The sequence below is a fragment of the Akebia trifoliata genome, unplaced genomic scaffold, assembly GCF_017979445.1.
Source record: "Akebia trifoliata isolate Shusen 1 unplaced genomic scaffold, ASM1797944v1 Contig00820, whole genome shotgun sequence".
NCBI classification, from domain to species: Eukaryota; Viridiplantae; Streptophyta; class Magnoliopsida; order Ranunculales; family Lardizabalaceae; genus Akebia; species Akebia trifoliata.
In genome coordinates, this window is record NW_028237240.1 from 1 (window position 1) to 19767 (window position 19767).

Here is a 19767-nt window from a genome sequence, read left to right on the forward strand (position 1 = left end):
TAGAGGTCAACTCAAAACCAATTGGCAATGATTGGAGACCTAGGAGCTTATAAGGAGAAAGACAAGGCAATTTGTGTCCAATGTGGGACTAAACTCAACACGCCCCCGCACGTGTGGGCCGGATTGGGCCAAAGCATGTGAAGATATTAACTGGGGTAGGTCGAGGAGGGAGGCTCGCTCTGATACCATGTTAACCAACCAACTACTTCAAAAGACCTATCTATTGGAGAAGAGGAGAACTATGAATATATAAGAGGGTTAGGAGGCTTAACTAGAGTATGACTCACTCGAAAGTGGAGGAAAATATACACTCAATACTCCCCCTCATCCATAAGGGTGGAAAGATTCAAACCCATGACCTGTACGAACTAGCACTCTGATACCATGATAGATTTGGGGGTCAAAACCAATTGGCGATGAGTAGAGAGGCCCAGGAGCTTATAAGGAGGGAGACACTGAGTGTCCGATGTGGACTAAACTCAACATGCCCCCGCATGTGTGGGCCAGACTGTGCCAAAGCATGTGGAGATATGAATTGGGTGACGTGGAGGAGAGAAAGGCCCGCACTGATACCATGATAAATTTGGGGGTCCAACTCAAAACCAATTGGCAACGAACTAAACTCAGCAATGGCAATGTCAGTACTTCAATTCTTAGCTGAATGGATCAGGACTGTCTTGAGAGGGATTTTTGGTGTGTGTGTGTGTTGGGGGGGGGGGGGGGGGGGGGGGGGGATTGTGGAGGTGAAGTAGTTGTTGTAGTCCACATGCTTCCATGTTGTATTCATTTACTTTTTGATGCCTCCACCTGCTTGTTCTCCATTTTGAGACAGTAATGTTTTCTAAACATTGTTTTTGGACTTGCCCTAAACTTAAACCTCTCCTTCTAACAGCAGTTTTTGTTTGGAAACTTTTACTAATATTCTCTCATATTGTCTCCAGAAACTGCCCCATTGACTTGAAAGAAGCAATTTCTAGTGTAATATTTGCATCCCCAAGATGTGCAGATGTACCTGAACTCTTGGATGTTCGTAAACATTTCACAGCAAAATATGGGAAAGAGTTCATTACTTCAGCTCTTGAAATACGTCCAGAATGTGGTGTTAATCGTACAGTGAGTTTCTAAAGTTTTTGCAGCACTCCTTGTTAATTGAACTTGAAATGATTATGTAACAATTGCTAATGATCAATTTTGGTATCATGAATTAAAATTTTACTATTTTCTAGCATTGCTTCTTATCATGGTTTTACTTTGTTAATTTCAGATGATTGAGAAGTTATCTGCAAGAGCACCTGATGGTCAAACCAAAATCAAGATCTTGACTGAAATTGCCCAAGAGCATAATGTCAAATGGGATGCCGAGGCATTTGGAGAGAAAGAACTGAAGCCTCCTGAGGACCTGCTGGTATGAAAAATGAATAAAAATTCCTACCATTTGTTGCATGGATTTTCATTGTAAATTTGTAAGAGTTGTTGAATAATATTTATATTGTGAACATGTAATCGAGCAGAGTGGACCGATTACATTTGAGAGTGCTAGTAAAATGCCTGTGGAACGCCACAATGTCCAGCTTCCACCCACCCATGGTCAAAAGTACGAATCATCTATATATCTATCTCAGAAAGATTTGACGGGATCGTCACAGAGTTCCCCAGCTTTTGGTACTACAGATACTAGTACTCCTAAGATGACACAGCCTACCATTTCCCGATCAGAATCAAGAGCTTCAGGTATGTGAAAATTATTATATCATGATCTTATTATGAATTTTTTTTATTTATTTATGGGTAAGCTGCCATGAACTCAAAGTTGTTTTGCAATGTGTCAAACAAACTGAGCTCTGGGTCTAGGCCCTGATCTTATTCTACAATTAGTTACTTGCTTTACGTTCAATCACATTATCCATCTAGTTCTCACAATACTTCACGGGCTTTTTTGTCTGTTGTACAGAAAGTGAATCTAAAGGAAGGAATTTTGGGAGTTCTCATAGCAATTCTTTTTCGTCAAATAGACAAAATTGGAATATGGAATTCAAGGATGCAACCTCTGCTGCACGGGCAGCAGCTGAATCTGCTGAAAGAGCAAGTATGGCTGCTAGGGCTGCTGCAGAACTCTCAAGTTATGCAAATATTACTAGGCAATATTCATCGGAACCGCATGACTCCCCAGTTTATGATCGAAGAGATGAACGTTCTTCCAAGGATTCGGTGAAGATGGTGCATAATTCACAGAAAGGTTCCTCATATGACATAAATCCAAGTTCTCTGAATCAACAGAGAGAGAGGAATGAGAGTGAGAACCTACAGGGAGTCGCTGGAAGCATGCATGATGGTTATGATAGTATTAAGCGAAGATCTAGACAGTACAGTATGGCTTCCACTGATGATGATATATTGGTCACTGGTCTCCCAAACACAGATAGATATCAAAAGAGCTCATCTGAGGCGGAAGCCATCAATCCCAATTGGCACACCGAGAAACCTGAGAAGGGTGACTTTCTTGGCGATACAAGTTTCAAGAAACAATCTAATCAATCTGAGGTAAAATCTGTCAAGCACCAGCGCGGTAAGGAAACTATGAAATCTGACCATTCAGGGGATGGGAGCATTAAAAAACAATCCAGCAAGTCTGCCTCCTCTCATTCTCATGCAAGCACCGATGATGATGATGATGTAATCAATTCAAATCCCGATCTCTGGAAGTATGGGAATGATGGTGGTGAGCATTCTTTCATCGATACTAGTTATGGGAATGTGCCTACCAGTCAACCAAGCTTCAAAGATTCTCCTGCTGTAATTTTTGATGATTATGTTTCAGACAAAGAAAGTAATTTTGGTATCGAGGGTGAGTTTGATAGACGTGAAGTGGATTCATATGCCCCATCACCAGTTAGAAAATCACCCTCCCCTCTTGAGGTTTCTTCAAAAGGAGATGACTTGTTACCTGCAGCTTTTGACGAGTCAGATGGTCCAATTTCTGAGAGTGAAGATGAGAAGGAAAATTTTAAACTCTATGGAAGAACAGAGTCTAGCATTCAGTCACATGAGGAGAGTGTTTTCACAAGAAGCCCAGGAGAGAGCGGACATGGTTCAATGAAATCCTCCTTCACGAGAAAGGAATCCATAGAAGCCTACAGGGATCCTTGGTTACATTCCGCTCATGATGATTCAAAATCCGGGGACGAATGCCCTGAGAGAAACCAAGAAACACAAGTGAATGTTGGAAGTCCATCAACCCTGATTGATAGGGTTCATGGGTCAATGAAATCATCCTTAACTGAAAAGGAAGCCATGAGAATGGATGGAAATCCTTGGTTACATTCCTCTCCTGATGATTCGGAATCTGAGGTTTCACCCTCAATGGGGAACCAAGAAACAAAACTGAATGTTTCCACAAAAAGGGTAGCCACAGGAATGAACAGAAAGCCTTGGTTGAATTCCTCTTCCGATGATTCAGAATTCGAGTCTGCACACATCAAGAGAAATGAAGAGACTAAACTAGAGGTTGGAGGAGAATCTTTGAAGAAGTATAACCAGAGTGACTTGCCCACTACTAAGCTGTATCCAAGACATTCAAGATCCCCAAGGAACTCGGATGGTTTGGACCACGAACCATTTTATCATCCAGAGATTGAAGAGAAGCAACAACCTCTGCAATCTTCAAGGCGTTCATCAGCCGTGGAAATCAAAGCTAAAGACGATTTTAGGGCATCGGGGTCACCAGATTCTGAAAAAGTTTCTGAATTTTCAGATCACAGGAGCTCCGAAACTGGGCAGGAGTTGAACTTGAAAAGATTGACAGGTGGTTTCCGTAACAAGGCATTTGTCCGTCCACCTTATACTAGGAGCCCTTCAGGTGAAGGTGATACTTCACAGCTATCCACAAAGAAAGCAGCAGAAGATACTCCTACAGTTATTGAGCAACCAGTGGTCTCCCCTGTGGTCAAGTCTTCAACAAGTTTTAAAGCGCAGTATCAGAAACCAACCTTGAAATTTTCTGAAGAATTTAGTTCAAGAAAAGTAAAAACAGCATCTGATTCAGATAGTGATGATGCTGACTTAATCCCACGACAAACTATTGGCAGCCGGGGCTATAAAGGTGAAACTTTGAAAATTCCTAAAGAATTTAGTTCTAGCAAAGGAAGAACAATATTAGATTCAGATAGTGATGATGCTGAAGTAACGCCACAGCAAACTGTTCGCAGCAGAGCCTATAAAGGTGAAAGACTTTCTCGCAGGACAAGGGGTTCACCAGCAGAGCCTGGTGCGAGCAGCCTTTTGAATTTAGCAAGCGGACCCAAGATGAAACTCTCTCCACAAGTTTCTTATGAAACTGAAACTTCTTCAAAGCCACCGGTCCAAGTGGTAAGCTCTGGAAGTGAAGAGAACAAGTGGAAAAAAACAAGTACATCGGTTGAACGACAATCTTTTAACCCTACAACACCGCAACCTCAAGTCTCAGAGCAGAAGGAAAGTGTGAAATCTAAGTTGCCAAAAACTAAAAGGCCAGTTGAACGGAAACCTTCTATACCTACAGAACAACCCAAAGTTTCTGCGTACGAGTCAAGTTTTAAGTCATCCCAACTGAATTTATCTGTGGAACAGCCATTTAATCCTCCGACTAAGAGTGTACCTTCAGGGAGTACTGACACTCCAAAGCCGTTAAGTTTGAGAGAGTTAAAATCAGATCTGAAAGAGGACTCGCCCAAGAAAGCTTCTCATGTTCATCCAAAGCTTCCAGACTATGAAACTTTTGCTGCTCACTTTGAGTCTCTCCGATCTAATCGCCGGTCATCCTAGGTAAATTTTTTCTCTAAATTTCAGCTTGGGTATTCTTTTATTGGGCCAGTACAATAATCAGATGATTGATCTGAGAATAAGGAACCAATCCTTGTTAATATGAAAATGTTTGTAGTTCTCCGTAGTCTGCCAATCAACGACAGTGATAGAAACATAGTGTATTGTGTGTGCGATTGAGTCCACAGTTTCGTTTGCTGTCACTTGCTTCACATATCTGCATTATCTTTTTTTAAATTCAAAGTTACATTTAATAGAATTCAATATTCCAGTCCTTACATTCGTATTTGATCACCCCTCGTGTAATGTGCTTTGCATTTTGTTTTAGGGAATATGCATGTAAGAAGAACGTGACATCTTGACAACACACTTGGTAGATCATACATAATAGGTGTCCCTAATACCAATTAATCCTGATTGTTAAACTAGTTGCTGTCTATTGAACGGGTGTTGCCTGAAGTCATATTGACCTCAGTTTCAGTCTGTTTCAATTAAATACAACCGAAGCATATGGTTTTGGCTGTTGATTGAAATGTTAAGATCCTACTGCCAGTCCTGTCCACCTGATAAGACATTTTTGTATTTCTTGCCAATTTAACCAGCAAACTGTTATGAACCCTTTCAACTCTTTTATAGAGGTGAGGATCTTCTCAATCCCATTTTCAGTTAGTGTTATCTAGGAGCCAAAAGGTGGTGAGTTATGAAGTTATACCAATTTTTTTTTTTTTTTATGTTGACTCTGATTTTTGGGGGGTTTATCCGGATCATATGGACCTGGTGTGGTGTGTTGTGGGATCCTATTTTGAAGATGTATTGGGCGATATCATTAGCTAGGAGTAGGGAGTGTGAGTTAGAGGTTTATGTATTTGTTTAAGAATATTAACTTTTAAAATGAATGGAAATTTCTTGGTTATGATAATCTATTTATCATGGTTTAACGGACATTTTTTGCTTTCATCTTGTTTCTTTGGAAATTTATCCCACATCTGCCTAGGAGAGGAACTTGAGAAAGTTACGTGCATGTCATGCCATACTTATGGTATGAGCCATGGGTTGGCATGTGCCATGAGGCCACCCGTGGGCTTTGTCTAGTGTCTAAGACAAAATTTATTGATCTTTATCTAATTTACTCGATGTTGTTGAATCTCCTTACGGTGATCAAGTACATGGAGAGCTTTATTTGTCTGCTCTGTTTTGTTTTCAACTTAACAAAAAGCCAAAAAGCCTTTTTTTTAATACTGAAATACCTGCTGGTTTTTAAATATCTTTTGGAGCATGGTAACAAAAAAACGCTGTTTTTTGTTGGAAAAAAAAAAGAAGGCATCTTGTAACTTTGACAATTAAAATGTTAATAAACGCGATTTTTTTAAGTCACGTTTTTTATGTTTTAAACAAGATTTTTTCAAAAAAAAAAAAAAAAAATCTAAACGTTTTTTTTTTTTTTTTTAAATATGGGATTTGATACATAATAGAATTTGATGATTTCTAAATGTAGAAACATGAAATTTGATGATAATATCTTGATGTTATGATTTTTCATTTATTTTCAATAGTTTACAAATTTACTCCTTTTTAAGGGGAATCGTAGTTCTATATCCCGAGGAGGGCAGATTTACAATTCTTGAGCCTGTCGCCTCAGGGGTGTCGATTGAGTATGTCATGTGGGTAAGTCAAATTATTATATGATTCTTCCACAATCCTTAGATATTTCTTTTAAAAATCCACCCTTCAAACTCTTTAATCTATTCAACCTTATCCTCAATCTATTGTTTTTGACCTCTTGAAGAAAATCTTTGATTTTTCTACTTAAAAATCCGTCATTTTCAAGTTCTTTAACATGTTCGCCTTCATCTTCAATCCGTCAACTTCAACCTTTAAAATAACACTTTTGATTATTCTAATGCATAAAAACCATCTTCTTTAAGTCTTTTAACAAATTCAACATTACCTTCAATCCATCAACTTGAAACTCTTCTGGAAAATCCTTCAGTACTCAAAATACCCATCTTCTTGTACTTCCCTAATGTCCTATTATGTTTTTGAGTTAGAAAGAAAATATGATATAGATCTCAAGGTGGAAGAGAAAAGATAGATCTTAAGATGATTGGTTTTGGAGAGAAAAAGCAAAGGCAATTTACCAAAGAGTTGTTAAATGGCTAATTCAAAGGCTAAGAGTCCTAGAGTACTTCTAACTTCTAAGTTATTAAATATTTAATTAGAGTGGGCTGAGTTGACTCTGACTTTTGACTTGACTTGACTCGACTTGTTGGACATTCAAGTCTCTAGAATTTTAAAACTATGATCAAACCTCTTGTGAAAAAGACCCCAACTTCCCCAAAGGTTCTATATTTTACTCTTGAGAGTTGAAATTAAGTAGCAGAATCCCTAGTTGAAAGATGAAGGTAAATTTTTTTTTTATGGTAGAGAGGTTATTGAAAAAAACAGAAAAAGAAGAAAAAAAAAAAAAAAAGGGGGGGTTGTTGTTGATGTGCATACTCATTTCTGTTAATCTCAGAAGAATGCAGTCAAGGATTGCAAACAAAGAGTCATGCTGGGGTGACACAAAGCATTTACTATGATTCTCTCAATTCTAACGTGAACATGCATACATAATCGTAGATGATTTTTACTCCTATCGCGAGGAAACACATTTATGATTATGTGCACATCCCACATCGTCAGACTTGTGAGAATCGCAGTAAATGCTTTGTGTCATTTCAGCATTTTTCACAAATAAATATTCTCAAATATTCAATAAAATCATCTTTTTTTTTCCTTTTGCTTGAATCTGCTTCAAATTTCACCGAGGCTGTCAATAGATCAGATCAGATCAGATCCAAGCCAATCCAATAACTCAAGGTCCGATGAAGACATGATTGGATAATTTTTAGGGTCGGGTTCCGTTTTGGATCAGATCTGAAACACCACATATTATATACGGGTCTGGAGATTAAAATGACACGTATATTCTATTGTGGTACAAATCGGATCTGAGTTGACCCATTTAAATCCCTAGTTGGCTTCGGGACAGGTTTGGATCCACTCAATTCAATGGTTGACATCATCGCTCCAATCATTGGAGAATATGTGGGTCCCATCAAATATTAGATTGAATTCCACGGCTGATAATGGGCGGCTACAGTGAGTGTCAACGTTCGTGGAAACTGGAAAGTAACTGGTATCGGTATCGAAGGTTTTGGTACAACCACCTTGAAATGCCTCTCAATTTTTCTTTTTTTTTTTTTTTCTTTTTTTCTTTTATCATATTTTCCTAGGCAATCCATTGCTTGTGAAAAAAATAATATATTTTCTTGAAAAAGATTCAAAAGAATCGTGGATTTCATGGAAAAACACATATCCCAATTGATGAATTGAAGTACAATCTACAACTACAACCTTTATCTATGTCAAAGGTTTAGGTCGGGCTTAGCTTAACCCAGCTCGGGCTCCGGCCTCGATTAATAATGTTCACCCCAAACTTGCCTCGATCCCAACTCAGGTCTTTATTTTTTTACTCATCCCACCTCTAATAGTATTTCTAAACTCCAACTCCCCTTTAAAATATTTTTTTTCTTTTTCTTAATTAAATTGGAAAATCTCCAATTTTTTAATCAAAGCAAATCCTAATAAAATTATAGAAGATGCACACCAAATTTTACTTATTACACTCTACTTAAAATGAAAAATGACTGAGATTGACAAAAAGTGGGGTGTCAATATAAACTCTCTTAAAGGATATATATAAATATACTAGAGTTTACCCATGCTATAGGCACAGGCATCATCTCTTGAGTTAAGAGGGTAAAAGAAAAATAAAATAAAATTAGAAGGATATTATTATATATAAACAAAATTGAAATCAAATGGGTATAAGATAAAAAATAATAAAGTGGATTAAAGGGGTAAAAGAAAAAATATAGTAAAGTTAGAGAGATGAAGAATAAATGAAAAAAAGTAGGTCCCAAGAAACTATAGATTAATGGAAGAGATTGTAGACACTCAAATTTGAACAGACCCCCACTCGAAAGGATCTAAAAATATCAACTTTTCCAATAAAACTCGTCAACAGGCCTAAAAAATCCAATTTGTCGAAACGTGGCATATCAAGCGATTTGAAGGTTCGTAAGACCCAAAAAGGTCTCATAGACCCACGACAAGACTCTACGCACTCCCCACCTTTTCCATTTTTCACCGTCCACTCTCGAATCCAAAAAAACCCTACGCTCGCTTAAAACCCTTCGACCCTCAATTCCCTAAAAAATCATTTCCACCCACCTAACCTAGCTTAACCTAAAAACCCATATAACTCAAATCCTAAAACCCACTTACTTTTCAACCCATTAAGCCCTACCCTAAAATGAACAAAACCAACAACTTAAACCTTCCCAAAATCCTAAAACCCAACTTGTCAAAGCTTATCACTATTCAAACCCACATCCATATTCATATCTTTAATTCACAAACCATTATCCACATTAACGAATCAACTTTTTTATCATCAAATGGACACTTGTCCACACCACAATTCACCTCCTAAAAAAATCATTCTACCCCATCAAATCCATCACTTTTCTCCAACAAAATCATCACCCACACTCCATGTCATAAACCTAACCTATCACCTTTCTCTAATACAATTACCAACCCACACCTCTCTTCATCATTCACCCTCAATCCATTTTCACAAGTCATCCCCACACCTCTTTCCTCAAATCAACTCACCTAAACACTTCATCTCCATACTATCTTTACACTTGTCACCATCCCAAAAACCTAATCACCTAACTCCTTACACAATCCATTATTTTAATCAAACACCACACCCTCTCATCCCACTTAATACTCAACCACATTCTTTCAACCAAACACCATGTCATTTCACCTCACCAAATACTCAACCCAAATGGGTTGGAGAGGATCCAAACCATTTAGATAAAAAACTATCAATTTTCTCCCATTCTACAAATATCCTCATCTTCACTCTAAATTTCACACCCGTCACCCTCAAAACCCATGCCATTCTCTACTCTTCTATCTTTTCATCCTATCATATCCTCAAAAACAATCCTTAATACCTATAAATACCCCCTCACTTTCGAAAATGGGTACCAAGTCTAAGACTAAATAATTCTTCATTCAACTCTTTTCTACTCCATTCTCATACTCTCACATTAATCTTTAAAAAATATTCTCCTAATTCTACTAAGGACTAAAGAAAGCATAGAAAAAGAAAAAGGAAGGAAAGAATGATCAAGTTAAAGTCTCAAAGTAGGTCAAAGGATAGCACACCCCCTTCTCTCTCTCTCTCTCTCTCTCTCTCTCTCCTCTTTTACTTTCCCCCTCACCTATCTTTTTTAATGAGATGATCCTATAATCCGAGTCGAAAGCAAATCCCTTCTTAAGGTACAAGTAGTCAAACACGCGACACTTTTATTTTATTTCTTTATTTTGAGGTTACCACCACTCAATGGAAAGAAATGGGTGCTTACCACCTTCCCATTTCTTTAATCGGATCGCTTACCTCGATCTTAAGCAGATCGATATCTTATTCATACGAGAGTCACTAAACGTCAAAAATGACATTTTTTTCTAAAATGTACATCGGGTGACTATTCACACCTTTTTACAAAAATGAATGGTGGCGACTCCAAATCTTTATAAAAGTAATGATCTTTGAAAATAAAAAATCACACGTCTACAGCTGGCGAATCCACTGGGGATACTAGATTTAACCCTCACGTCAACTTGGTCATTTTTGGAAAAATAACAAAAAAATGATTTTTATTTGTTTACTAATGTTGTTTGTTGTTTGTTGTTTGTGTTTTTATTTATATATGAAATGTTGTAATATTTTTTTTCTTTCATTACGTATTTGTAAGGGGGTCGAGGAAAAAAAAAGAATGCATGAGCACTTGCGAGCATAGCCCATGACACAAACCACCGCACCCTAAAAAATATCAAGTCCCAATACTTAGTAATTCTACGAATTAAGATGGTTATTTCAAGTATCGGGGATGAAAACATCAAGTCAAATCATAAATTTACGACATGCGTACTTCGGTATGCATCAAGGTTTAAAGATAGAATAACCACAACCCACTTATTACTCACATGCATGTGCCCAATTAGACGATCTAGGACACAAGTTCTCAAGTACGTATCGACCCCCGAAACAAAGTTGTATTTGTTTAAATTGTTTTCGACCCTTGAAGCCTAATATGTAAGCCCATGAAGGCAAATGTGTATAGTCGTAGGTGTGTTTTTTTTTCCTTTTCTTATTCCCCTAGGTAAGAGAGGAAAATATTTATTTTTTTAGTTGCGTATATCATCAAAAAGAAAAATAAATTTTTTTTTATTGGCTCAAGCCAAAAATCAGAGGTAGTGTGCCTTAAGTTTAGACCAACAAACTTTAAAAAAATGAAGAAAATTTTAGTAAAAAATAGTCGTACTAGTCCGTGATTCAAGCATGGACCAACATAAAATACCCTGGTCTGTACTTGAAATACGGACCAATTTTTTTTTTCTTTTTACTCATTTCGTCTCTTATGTCAATCTTAACAACTTTTCTCCTAGGTCTTTTTTTTTTTGTTTTGGATTTTAAGGCCTACAAATTATGCTTAAATGAACCATTTTTATCATTTATGAGCCACTACGCGTCACCATTTTAAATAAGATCTCAACTTTCCAAATTGAGTTCACCTATTCTCCATCGATCAAAGTTAATCTCAATCCAACAAAGTGCATTATTGACCTCGGTCATAATCAAACCCATTATCATCCATTACCAAGGGTTAACTCGAATTGGGTCCACAACCTGTAACCACTCTGAACCTGGTCCACGACCCATATCCAATCCAAATCGGATCCACGACCCATATCCAATCCAAATCGGGTCCACGACCCATATCCATCCAAATCGGTTCCACGAACCGTATCCATCCGAATCGGGTCCACTACTCATATCCATCCAAATTGGGTCCATGACCCATATCCACCTAAATCGGGCCCACGACCTATATCCATCTAAAATGGGTTTATGACTTGTATCCAATCCAAATTGGGTCTACGACCCAAATCCATGCGAACCGAGTCCACGACTAATATCCAATTCAAACAGTGTCTACAACCCGTATTTATTTTAAATAGAGTCCACGACTTGTATCCAATCCAAATTGGGTCCACAACCCATATCAATTCAAACCAGGTTCACAACCCGTATCCAATTCAAATCGGATCCACGACTTATACCTGTTTCAAACCAGGTCCATGACTCGTATCCAATCCAAATTGGGTCTTTAACTCATATCCAATCCAAACTAGGTCTACGACCCGTACCCATTTCAAATCAAGTCCACAACTCGTATCTAGTCGGAACCAGGTCCTTGAATCATATCAATTTCGAATTGGGTCATGAAAGCGCCCTCGATCCGCGGGGTGCACGGATCCGCTTTTGACCCTTGAGGTTTGGGAGTCACCACCTAGTTGTTGTGGTCTAGGAACCAAAGTGACTCTAACATGGATAAAAAGAACTAATCTACCATAAAAAAAATCTGAATTCGGGGATCAAGTTACGGGGTTGGAAGGTGTTAGGCCAACCCCGCCCGGCCAAAGCCGGTCTCTACTAACTTCCCAAGTAAATTACATTGCTAAAACCTAGATAAAAATAAAATAAAAATAAAAACTTACCTTTCCGATAGCAAGGACTTTGTTCCCTCAGATCTGACAAAAGAGCTCCTTGTACCGTACTCCCTTGCTTCGTTTTGTCTCCGGATTTGATTTCGGATCTCCGAGACAAGGTATCTTCTTATTTTTGAATCTGAACTCTTCAAGTTCGTTGCGGATTTGGGGGTGTTTTTGGAGGGCTTTTAGGTGTTTTCTAGACTAAAATTGAAGGAGGGATGTTAGGTAAGGAGTTGGGGCTCCAAAACTAGGGTTTATGGGGGGCTAGGGGAGCTTGTAGACCTACTTCTCTTAGGGTTTATGATTTGATACGAAAATAGGGTGTGAGCACCTCTATTTATAGATGTTTTTTTAGGGTTGATTTGGATAGAGTTAGTGTTTAATTAGAGATCTTTTAATTAGAGTTGTGTTTTAGTTAAAATTATTTTAGGTAGAATTGTGTTTTAATTAGAATTATTTTAGGTAGAATTGTTTTTAAGTTAGAACTCTATTAGATAGAGTTATTATTTAATTAGAATTCTATTATGACTTTTGGTCTTATTTGATTGACTTTTAATGTTTTGACTTTAGTCTTAATTGATTGACTTTTAATATCTTGACTTCAGTCTTGCTTAATTGACTTTAATTTTGACTTCAGTCTCACTTAATTGACTTTACTACCTTGACTTCAGTCTTGCTTGATTTACTTTTAATTTTTGGAGAACCCCCTTCCATTATTTCTTTAATTCTTTGGACCCCCAAATGGAGGGGTCCTTAAAGAAATATCCCACGAACCCTCAACAATTTTACCCGAAAGTCCGATTGATCGATTTTTTAGGTTCAAAATTTTAAATTAATTTCATTAATGTTTCACTTTAATTATTTAATATTTTATTTATTAATTTCGAATTTTTTAATTATGAAAATTGTGAAATTACCGTTTTGCCCCCGGAGAGGACTTTTCACGTTTTAAGTCAGTTTTTACTGTTCTAGGATGTTTTAAAATCGGTTTTTCGTAAGGAATTCAATGAGAATGTTGGTTTGTGTCATTTATGAAAATTTTTATGTGAAATGATTGTGAACTTTATGAGGGGTATTTTCGTAATTTTGTCAAATTCTGTTAAAATTGACGAAATGATTTATTTGGTTTCGATTTGTTATTTTATGTGTTCGAGAGAGTTTTCCTAAGCGTAATGTAGGCTTTAGGGTTGTTTTGATGTTAGGGGTATTTTGGTAATTTGGTAATTTTTTAGTGATTTTTATCGTAAAGCTTCTTTTTGTCTGAAAGATGATGATTTCTATATTTCTGGGATTGTATTTTCCTAGCGTAGCGTGGTTTCTAAGGTTTTGTCAATTCGAGATACCTCATCCGGATTTTTGAAACATATCTGGTAACAAAATAAAGCAATGGAATACACATCCATCATTGGGAATCATTGCAATCGGGTTGACGAGTTGATTAATCAGGCGAGTGCAAAAATGGGGTGTCTACATATGCCCCTCTTTGGCAGAGGGTTGAAGCAAACTAGATAGCAAATCTATTTTGGTAGATAGTGCGATATCTGAATGCCAAAGCTAGTGACAGTTCATTTTGCAGCCTGATTTAGCAATTCGTCAAGATGTTCGGATCCTTGAGGGTCAAGCTCTCCCCGAATCAAAAGGTTGTCAGGTCCTTGAGCGCAAACTCTCACTGACGATGTCAGATCCTTAAATTTTAAAGAATTCTCCTTGACTAAAAAGTGCAAGTGTGAGTGTGTGTACTGTGTGAAACTGAGTAAAAATGTGCCAGGTCCCAGAGATCTTCTCTCACTGACAATAATGATTCAAAATTGAAATGTGTTTATGCAACGAAAGCAATCATGGCAAGGTTGAACAATAAAGCAATTGGAGTCATAACAATGTAGGAACTTCGTTAAATCCTATTTGAAATTCTTTTTTAGAGCACGAAAAGGTATGAGTCTCGTTTATCGGACTCGAACCTATTGTAGCCACGCTAACAATCCTGTTAATTCAATATGACTCAAACAAAGCCGGAGTCTCGTTTCTCGGACTCTAGCTAAAGTTTACAGGAACTTAAACAATCCTATTAAATATGGAGTCTCGTTTCTCAGACTCGAGCTAAGGTTTGCAGGCACTTCAAAAAGCCTATGATTCAAAACGTTGGAGTCTCGTTTCTCAGACTCGAACTTAGGTTTATAGGCACTTCAAAAAACCTATATATTATTCAAAAAGTTGGAGTCTCGTTTCTCGGACTCGAACTTAGATTTATAGGCACTTCAAAAGGCCTATTCATTCTATGATTCAAAAAGTTGGAGTCTCGTTTCTCGGACTCGAACTTAGGTTTATAGGCGCTTCAAAAAGCCTATTCATTCTATGATTCAAAAAGTTGGAGTCTCGTTTCTCGGACTCGAACTTAGGTTTGTAGGCACTTCAAAAAGCCTATTCATTCTATGATTCAACAAGTTGGAGTCTCGTTTCTCGGACTCGAACTTAGGTTTGTAGGCACTTCAAAAAGCCTATTCATTCTATGATTCAAAAAGTTGGAGTCTCGTCGTTCTCGGACTCGAACTTTGGTTTGTAGGCACTTCAAAAAGCCTATTCATTCTATGATTCAACAAGTTGGAGTCTCGTTTCTCGGACTCGAACTTAGGTTTGTAGGCACTTCAAAAAACCTATTCATTCTATGATTCAAAAAGTTGGAGTCTCGTTTCTCGGACTCGAACTTAGGTTTGTAGGCAATTCAAAAAGCCTATTCATTCCATGATTCAAAAAGTTGGAGTCTCGTTTCTTGGACTCGAACTTAGGTTTGTAGGCACTTCAAAAAGCCTATTCATTCTATGATTCAAAAAGTTGGAGTCTCGTTTCTCGGACTCAAACTTGGGTTTGTAGGCACTTCAAAAAGCCTATTCATTCTATGATTCAACAAGTTGGAGTCTCGTTTCTCGGACTCGAACTTAGGTTTGTAGGCACTTCAAAAGGCCTATTCATTCTATGATTCAAAAAGTTGGAATCTCGCTTCTCAGACTCGAACTTACTAAGCCACGTTTCTCGAGCTTAGATTTATAAGAACTTAAACAATCCTATTAATTCATTCTATGATTCAAAATCGAACTCAAAGTTTGAAAGATCAGGCCTTTATTGGCTTATCACGTATCTGGATTCGTAATTATCATTGGGCTTCGCCGGACTTTTAAACTTTTGTATGATTTTCTTTTTATCATGTGATTAAGAACAAAAACTTTGGAATTAAATGACTTTCAAAAATGCCCCTAGTTTCAAGGTTGGCTTTAACTGAGACTTGACTACGAGACTGATGGAATGGATTACGCTTGAAAAATATGGACTCTGATGTATGATAGATAGAAGAACTGACATTCTCTTAAATTTAAGACTCTTAAGATTATCATATGTGCAATAAAGAATTGATCATTTTCTTTCGAATTTCTTTTGAAAAATGCTTGAGCTGGACTTAAAAAATCTTGATAAATATTAGAATAAAAGATCTTCCTTTTCAAAGTGGTTGATGATTCTACATCTTTCATTAGCGAACACTTGAACAAGTAAACATACTTTTGAAGATCCTACAATGTTAAAGATGACTTCTGATTTTTTCGACTTCAATATTGTCTTTGTCGGATGTGAGCTCTTGGCTAAAAGACAAATATCGTGGTTTGAATGGTTCTGCAGTTTCTGCAAAAGCTTCCTTCTGAATTTTTCTTCTTGACGGGACCTTTCCTCTCATTTGATGATGCCCTAATTTTTGCCTAGATCGCCTCTTTAGGTTTTCAATCTAGCAGACTTTGTTTTTCTTTTTCTAATGATGCCTTGATTTTTGCCTAGGTCGCCTTTTCAGGTTTTCAACCTAGCAGGCTTTCTTTTTTATGGTTATGCCTTAAATTTTGCCTAAGCCGCCTTTTCAGGTTTTCGACTTAGCGGGCTTCTCTTTTTTTCTTGATGATCTTGTATAACCAACTCGACAACTTCTCAGTTCCCTGCACCTTAACCGAGTCAATTAGCCTTCAGGAGGACTTAATAGGTGGGCTTAGGATATGGTTTAGAAAGAAAAGATATAAGGCTCAACTTCCCAAAATGCCCCTAGTTTGATATTCTCTCTTTTCTATCAATTATTTTGATTTTTTTTCTAAATGCCCCTAGTTTGGCATTCTTTTCTTTTTATCAATTCTTTTGATTCTTTTTTCTAATGCCATTAGTTTGGCATTCTTTTCTTTTGAACATTTCAATAGTAGATTTTTCTTTTAGATGACACTTTCCTTAAGAGAATACATTTTTCTTTTAATGACCGGGCCTGAAGTAACTTCTCAGGTTGCCTACGTACCCCAAATATTTCTTTTTTTCCTTTTGGGATCAGGTCAAAACGTAGTTCATAATAAGATTCCCTCCAAAGGTTGGTTGGTGTGGTTTAAAAAGAAATAGGCTATTTGATTTTTTTAGAGGCTGCAAGGGGCTAAAGAAGGTTTTTTTTTTCTTAGTAAGACAGGAAAATGGTTCGACCAAAGAAGGCCTCCTTTGGTGAATGCTGCTTGACTTGGTCAAAGTTTCAGGAATTCGATATCTGAATTGCTCTGTCGAGCAAGGTCTTCTTTTGAGAATGAATATTCTTCAGTCTTCTTTTGTGAAATCGAGTATGATTGAGTTTTCTAACTCTAAAACTTCGAGAAAATCTTTTATTCTCTTATGAATGAAAATCTCTCCTCTTTTGAGTGAGAAACCTGGTAGATCCACTTGTAAGTCTTAGTGTCTTTGTCGATGCTTTCAACTATATCATTTTTGACCAATAATCTTTGACTTTGAAATCACTCGACTTTATGTCTTGATCTATATTTTTATACAATCCATCCATATATCCTTATGAGATCATGCAAGAAACATTGTTGAATTTCTCAAGTAAGTTTACTACTCTCTCATGTTCTCCTGAGGATAATGTATCACCAATTTGCACTTCTTGAGTGTACTCTTTAATTCCATATTTATCAATTTGACTGGTGAGCTTTAAGTCATTTCTCATGTTAGATTGTATGTTCAAATCATTATTACACGCATGATAATCATAAGCTTCTATATTTTATTGGAATTGAAAAAACATAGACTGACAAACTCGACTAAAATTTGAAAGTTGAAGAAAGGCTAACGTAACTGAGACAACTAACTGGATCTAAAGACTGACAAAAACTGGATTGAAACTCAAAGAAAACTCAGGGACAATTATCTACAAAGAGAGAATGTCTTTCTGGGTGGATGGACTACTTAGACTTGACATTGGTACTTGGACTAGACGATTCTTTTGAATGACCCAAAATGACACAGATGAGGGTTTAGAACGTTTAGGGACACCTAAGATTAACCATCGATTCTGAAGGTTTGACTCTTATCTACATGATTAAAGTTTCGATATAGAATAGCCCAAGTCCGGTGGAAAATATCAAATCCAAATGCGCCATAAGTCTATAGTGACCAAGAAAGTGAGAAATGTTAGATGCGGGTCTACCCCTAATTGGGATTGAACCTTTGATCAGATAAATTAATTTGATCTTAAGATCGAATCTTTCTAGATAAAGTGGTATGGATCTTTAAAAGTGAAACCAATTAGTCCAATTGATTTGGTATTGATCAGTTTGATCCATTTGTCTATTGGGTCAACTTGTTTAAGTGGTTCAAATTAATCAGTACATTTCACCGATTGGGTAGGACCGATATTGCGGGTTTTGTTTGATTATTCTGGATCGGTCTGCCCACTTACCTGTTGGTTGGATTGAATAAAGCAACCCGGGAACACCCGTAGTCAGTTCGGGTCGTGACCTATAAGAAGGCTTCTAGACTCTAGGTTTACTACGTGCAATGCATTTTTATCTAGCCACCCTTGCCCAAGCACACCTATATACCTCTCGATACGTGGTGACTTTGTTTGATATACCGTATAGGTGATAATCTAAAACCCCAACTCACTTCTCTGAAGCCAAAAACAGCCAGTTTGATCTCCAGTTGAGAGGTGGCGCACAATGCTGAGCAAGGGCCCACTTAAATACCTCTCGTCTAGAATAGACGTAGTCTATCCCCCCTCGTACAGTAGGGTACAGCGGGGCAAGATCTTGCTTAGGCACCGGTTTTGACCAAGAAGTGCAATTGATATACTTAAATTATCTTTTATACCTACGGGTACGAGTCAAGAGTTGTAGCTTTCATAAATGGTTTGGCATCCCACGAGGGGACCGACCACGTACTAGTACTACGTTGGTAATCGGGACATGTGACTGCGTGGCTTACAATAGGTCGAAGGCTCAGGTCGCTCCAGCCTGGGTGCATCAATATATCTCTCAGAATCACCTGATCAGACGGTATTAATGCCCCCAGTTTGATATACCCTAAGGTACGTGACTGGAGTTGTGGGTTTCATGAATGACGTCGCATCTCCGAAGAGACCGGGCCACGCACTAGTGCCACGTTGGCTAAATGGGACGTGTAAGTGAGTAAAACAGTAAACGTGCATGTGGTGTGTGCAAAACAGGGTGGGGTGCCCGGGACCTTTTTCAAACAAATGGGCCCATGGATCCAATCAAACCAATCATACATTTAATCAAAATCAAAATCATTCAAATCATATGAATATTCAATTAAGATCACATTATTCCTTCACATAAGCACATTAATATTACGATCAACATCAATCATGTATTTCAAGCAAGATCATGGTAAATTAATCAATAAATATGGCATATGATAATGATTAAACAAACATTGCAATAGGCATAATTTTTATAATTTTTAAGGTCCAATCAATGATCACTTTTGGGTGATCCAAAATAAATCGAGATTCCAATAGGTGTTACATTGATGATAGAATGACAATGGTTGAGATGAGCTCACTCTCAAGAACATTAATTGTGCCAACATTAGATAAATTCAGATTTTCTGTAAATTGGGAAAATACAATCTGAACTTGCATCGATGATATCTAAGGCTCCCGATAACGAAATCGAGTGAACTCAAGTTCTAAATTAATCTACTCGATGAGATCTACATTTTATTAATAGGTGTCCAGACTTAGTTCTCACCAGAATGTTCTGTAAAAACGTTTTAACGTTGCTGTCCCAACTTTCATTCAGAAATAATTCCAGATTTACAGATTGAACTTGCATCGATGATATCTAAGGCTTCCGATAACGAAATTGAGTGAACTCAGATTCTAAATTAATCTACTCGACGAGATCTATGTTTTATTAAAAGCTCCTAGACTTAATTCTCACTAGAATATTCTCTAAAAAAGTTTTAACATTACTGTCCCAACTTTAATTC

General features: G+C 37.3%; 1 protein-coding gene across 1 annotated transcript; it reads left to right on the forward strand.

The window, feature by feature from the left end:
- Positions 1-941: 941 nt before the first annotated feature.
- LOC147381018 (uncharacterized) lies at positions 942-5075 on the forward strand (the record flags this gene model as incomplete). The annotated part of the gene is made up of 4 exons (XM_086430939.1): positions 942-1113; positions 1265-1405; positions 1512-1731; positions 1952-5075. Coding segments are annotated over 4 exons (3382 nt in total), but the record flags the coding sequence as incomplete, so codon positions are not given.
- Positions 5076-19767: the final 14692 nt, after the last annotated feature.